General features: G+C 39.7%; 1 protein-coding gene across 1 annotated transcript; it reads left to right on the plus strand.

Annotated features, from left to right (window-relative positions):
- The first annotated feature begins 291 nt into the window (after positions 1-291).
- Positions 292-5,631, plus strand: LOC133338038 (N-acetylglucosaminyl-phosphatidylinositol de-N-acetylase). The gene is made up of 4 exons (XM_061546221.1): positions 292-769; positions 843-1,133; positions 4,599-4,692; positions 5,453-5,631. Exons 1-4 carry the CDS (start codon positions 313-315, stop codon positions 5,628-5,630), a joined length of 1,020 nt encoding a protein of 339 aa, XP_061402205.1. The 5' UTR covers positions 292-312; the 3' UTR covers position 5,631.
- The last annotated feature ends 369 nt before the right edge of the window (positions 5,632-6,000 follow it).

The raw sequence follows: 6,000 nt of genomic DNA on the forward strand, positions 1-6,000 counted from the left end.
CAGTAAGCTTGGAAAAGAAGCCGATAAACAATTCCGTATTTTTATGACAACGATTCGTGTTAGCGTATTCTGGCTAAGAATAAAACTGCTCCGACATCGATCCCTTGCATTGTGACAGATGTGCTAAAACTGTGTTTATTGGTCACGCAGTGTAACGCCGCCACCTTCACCGCACCGCACCGTTCCCATTGATATCTAACAGCTCCAATTGGAATTGAAATCAGCTGTTCCTATTAGCCTTGGTCTTGTCCGTCGTATCTCACACAGACAGAAAACGCACGCTGCGCTCAAAACGGGTCCATTTGCAATGAAATGAATGTGTCCTGGCTGAATACATTCATTGGTTCCGTTATTAATACCACAGTGACAACTTGTGGCACAGCGGCCACAAACATCTACAGTGCTTATCAGCAGCAGCGCAGCCTGCTAATTGGAAATTCAACGGGGCTGAGTGTTTTGCAGGCCACCCTTGCTGCCCTACATCCGCGAACTGTCTATCTACGTCTATTGGACAAATCGACCGAAGCCCTGGAGCACTTAGCCTACGCTTCGATAGCATACTTTCTAGTATGCCTAGCCATATATACGCTGATCTTCCGCTACAAGGGTCTGGGTCAGTTGCGGTTGCCATGGCCTACCTCACAAGCTGCCAAAAGAGTTCTATTCGTGATTTCACATCCCGACGATGAGTGTATGTTCTTTGGACCGCTAATCTATTCACTGACGCGTCAGAAACAATGTGAAGTATATTTGCTGTGTTTATCGAATGGTGAGTTGTTGTGTTTATTGTCGTTAATTTGGGTTTGAAAAATATAATTTTGTTTCCTCTTCTCTTTTGCTAGGCAACTATGAAAAACAATCTTCCAAGCGTCGCGAAGAACTATGGCATTCATGCACTCATCTGGGTCTACCTCAGGGCAATATTATACTAGTCAATGCCACCAATTTACCCGATGATCCAAATGTCGATTGGAAAACCGATGCGGTGGCCAGCATTATTCTACACACGGTGGAAACGCTGAGTATTCAGGCCTTGTTTACGTTTGATCGTGATGGGGTTAGCCAGCATCCAAATCATTGTGCAGTATATTATGCCGCAGCATCATTGTGTCTAGCCAATTTGTTACCAAAAGGTATGTATGGAGTGGGGGGAATGGAAATGACAAGGTCGATGGGGATATCTAAGGAGATATTTTCAAAAATATTGAATCGAGCAACATCAGTATATATTATATTAGGTATATATTAGGTTTAGAATTAAATCGAAGTCTATTCTCACTTGAACTGGACTCTTGTGTATGCGGTAACGGTTGAGGAATTTAATCGTTGGACCATTTACCGTCCAAAATGTTCAGCTATAACGTGACAGCGGTTTAGGAAAGATTTCCGTAGTTCTCCGGGAATAAACTATCCACACGCCTTCACAACCATTGAAAGCTTCCGCGAAAGCTATTTACAAAATTTCTGAGAATTCAACAATTATTCTGATGATTGGCTAACAGCAATTAAATGCCGTGCCTTCACAGCGGCATCCAGCCGCAATATTCTTGCTGGAAAAATACTAAACTTCCCAATAGAGTAGCCCGGGAGTGACAGGCGTAAGGAAGTGTCATATGTCGTATAATATAAGAAAAAAACAGGATATGGTTATTTTTCATCTGAGGAATATAAAAAATATCCGCCACTAAGTAAATCTGTGCAAGACGCAGCTATTTGCGATAAGCTAAAAAATTAACTAGGTTCTTAAGCCGACAGCACTTGGGGCGCAAACATTGAAACATTCCTGACCATAGGGATAGCTGGGTATGTTTTGTGAATACTAGTGTTACACAATTCAAACCTTTCAAAACGCCGTTAAACAGGTCAAACTTGTGAGAACAGCAACAGACTGCCTCCTCATCCTCCAAGCCTACTCAACTTAGTCCAGAGGATCTGCAATTGTAACAGGTTCGCTGTGGTGGAAAGTTCATTCCTGAAAAAATTCAAATAAAAACGGAAGAAAACTTATCGAAAATCAGGGTAGCCGGGGAATTGTGCCCCCAATATAGGCTGTAGCCATAAGTCCATGAAAATAATATTTATTGGCTCGGATGTACAAAGGAATAAGTAATGTGGGGGCATTGCTGACAAGGAGGATTCCAGGAACAATATTGACTTGATAGAGTTTAGAAAATTACTGCATTCGGAACTTAGTTGTGTGTGAATATAACGAGTTTGTCTTTTGGAAGAAAACTCTCACTGTCCGAAATTGCAGGAGGATGTTGTTTTGGTACTTTATTGCATCTGTAGCCGTTTATGGTTTCGCCTTCGGAGGCCGATACCACTTGACGTCCGGAGATTGGTACCACGTGAAGTCCTGAAGGATGTGTAGCGCAGATGAAGCAGCCATCACCGTATGATGTCAGCAGAAACTGTCCATATAACAGCACTGGTAGTATCAGCGTCTTGTAAAGTGTGAGTTTGGTCTGGCGGGAGGTGGCCTTGTTTCTTAGACCTTATCCGGATTTAAAAACTGATGTCATTAGTTTTATTTATGACGGTACCAAGGTATATAAAATCTTTAACTACCTCGAAGCTGTAGTTCTCATGTTCCACAGTTGGTCCTAGTCTGCGCGTACTGGACGTCTTGCGCGTTGATACCATCAGCATGGTCTTCTCGCCATTTACTGTCAGAACCCACTATGTAAGACTCCTCAATTTGTTCAAAGGTGGCTGTACCGCTCGCAATGTTCGACCCACTATATCGATGTCATCGGCGTAGGCGACTAACATTTGTTGTTTGATGTACAGAGTGCCATTTCGGTTCACCTTTGCGTCTCGTATGACCTTTTCCAGCAGGATGTTAAAAAGATCACACGACATACTGTCACCTTGTCTGAATCCTCGTTCGGAATAGTACGGCTTCGATAGGTCCTCTCCGACTTTAACTGCTGACCTTGTGTCACTTAATGTTATCCTGCATAGTCGTATTAATTTTGCAGGAATGCCGAACGTAGACATGGCTTTAAACACCTCTGAACGGATAGGGCTGTCGAATGCGGCTTTATAGTCGACGAATAGGTGGTATGGGTCGATGTGTTTTTTATGGGTCTTTTCCAGGATTTGTCGCAGAGTGAAAATCTGGTCAATGGTGGATTTGCCAGGTCTGAAGCCGCATTGGTATGGTCCAATAATGTCAACGACCGATAGCCTTATATGCCTTCAATCGTTCACACAGCACACTGGATAGCACTTTATATGCGATGGGAAGAAGGCTAATTTCTCTATGGTTGGCACATATCGTCTGCATCTAATATTCTTCCTAAAAAAATTCCAAACTTCCCAGTAGACGTCTGTGCAAGACTCAGATATCTGCGATAATCAAAATAATTTATTAGGTCCTTAAGTCGCTAGCCGACAGCATTTGGGGCGTAGACAAGGGAACCTTGCTGACCAAAGCGATGGTTGGGTCAGATATGCGGTGTCAATGAGATCCGCGAAATCTAGTGTTACACAGTTCAAACATGTCAAAACGCCGTTGCACAATTCAAACGTGCATACTCAACATTCTCCAGAGGACCTGTTGTTGTAAAATGTGTGTCGTGAGGGCTTTGCTGGCAGGAAGGATTTCAGAAACAATGCCCACATAAGAGTTAAAAAAATTACTATATCCTGACCTTAGTTGTGCCAGAATAGAAGGAGTTTTTCTAGGAAGATGTCTCTTAATGTCTAAAATTGCAGGTGATCACTGTGTGATAGTTGGAATGATACGCCAGATAATATGTCAGCCGGAAATATTTAATCAATAACACATTATGTTGATTGAGTGACAGTATTCTGGTCTCCTGGATACAACAAATTTCAATTCATTTTACGTTATTTTGTGATGTTTGAAAGGATATCCACTGTGTGTCGCTAAGGTAGCATGCTCATACTGGGGCTGCATAATTAGGGATGGAACGACCGATAGCCTTATATGTCCTTATTCTCCAGGATATCTTTTAGAACTTTGTTCCTAGATTTCACCTTCTGAGTCCTGGAAGAAGTTAGTCATGGTGGCCAAATGACTGGAGTGGGGAAGTGCGCCTCGCCTTGCGGGGCTCCCATTTTGATTTTGAGATATTTGGCTTTTTGGTTACGGAACTCAAAGAACGTTTGCCGAACATTATAGAAATTGGCAAGTCACCGCTTCACATCATTCATCGGGTGGAATTCGTGATGTCGGATATCAGATCAGTAATGATCGCCCTTACAAAGTGGTCCAATCAGGTGGTCGTCGCCACTCGCAAGCTTTACTACTTTTACACAATGGGCCGAGTAGGTTTCGGATTGTAGACCCCTCTTTCGTGAAAATGTGTAAGATCTGCAGTTGCAAGAACAAAATGCGGACGTTTATAAATTTAGATTACTATTTATTCCGACTGATAGCCGAATGCACGAAGAAGCAATTAGTAACCTAAGGACATTAACCACAACCCATTCTCTAGATTTAACTTCAAGGATTAGTGTAGCATTGCTTTTACGAGTTAGTTACATATATTTTTTCATATATTCTTCTTCTTTTTCTTTTGAAATATATTAAAAACCAAAACTTATATCTATTTTTATTTTACTTTCAGATTGTAAATTTTATACCTTGGACTCCATTAATATAGTGCGCAAATATTTATCAATTTTTGATATCATTTGTACATGTTTTATGTCAAGATATTGGTAAGTAATTGTTTTGTTTTTTTTTTTCATATGATATATATTTCAGGCCAAGGCAAAACTTCTAACATATCACTTCATCGACGCAAGCAAATATACGCATAGATCCATACGCATTTGATCCCGATATATAACACTTCGAACTAAATGGTCTTCTGTTCCTCAAATCGTCCCACCCAAAATCATCAATATTGGTTCACTTAAGATTGACGTTCAAAGTACCAAGGGATACGTAGTCGAGCCCAACAGTCAACTTTTAGACTTTTGCCTGTGCCCAAAAAGTCGATTTTTAGACATTTCGATTTTTGCCTTCGACTAAAAAGTCGACTTTTCGATCTTTCGATTTTGTCAAACCTGTTCAAAATCGATTTTCGACTTTTACCAACTAAAGCAAAATCGACTAAAAATTTAATATTTTATAAGAATTGTTGTCAACAGATGAAAAAAGTTCTGAATGTGTACTTTTTGGACAATTTCCGCTTTGTGATATTAAACCAAGAAATTATGAAGCAAATCGAAAGTCGATCTTGAAAAGTCGACTTTGCGATTTTCTCAAAGATCAAAAGTCGATTTCGACTTTTAGACTTTTCAATACAAAAAGTCAGCATTTTGTGGTGGTTGCACTTCATAGAATAGTCCCCACATAATACTCTCTTCCAAATTTTTTTATTTGTTATGAAGATATCTTTATCGGACTACCGATAAATTCAATGATCAACTAATATCCAACTAAATACATTACTAATCCCCATTTCATTTCCAGGTGTATTTTAAGCTGGCAGGAGTCTTCAATTGTTCGCAATGCCATGAAAAAACATCAATCGCAAATGAAATGGTTCCGTTGGCTATATATTTATTTTTCCCGTTATATGTTTATAAATTCAATACGTGAAGTGAATTTAACCGATGTTGAATTGGAAATGCAAATTCATGAGAATTGAAGTTACAACAACGGCAATAGCATCAACATCCAACAACAACAACAAAGCCATAAACTAAAGGACAAGTACAACTACAAAACAATTTGCCAAGGAAACTTATAGCAATAATTATAAGATGCACAGAGCTAAAGGCGACGCCCGCGCGCCTTGTATTTATGTTATTTAATTATGATGATAAATGAAACCAAATATTATTTTTTTGTTTTAAACAGCAAGAAACGGAAGTGTAAGCTATTTCTATGCAATTTTTTATTAATACAATTCTTTAGAAAAGAATCAATCAACCAACCTACCTTTTAACTGCAACAGATAAAGAAGAAGATGAGGATGCAATATATTACAGTGGTATTTGAAAAGTTGTAGAAAAAAA

The sequence above is a fragment of the Musca vetustissima genome, unplaced genomic scaffold, assembly GCF_032173495.1.
Source record: "Musca vetustissima isolate MV318-11 ecotype Yass unplaced genomic scaffold, APGP_CSIRO_Mvet_v1 utg14379, whole genome shotgun sequence".
Lineage (NCBI taxonomy): Eukaryota > Metazoa > Arthropoda > Insecta > Diptera > Muscidae > Musca > Musca vetustissima.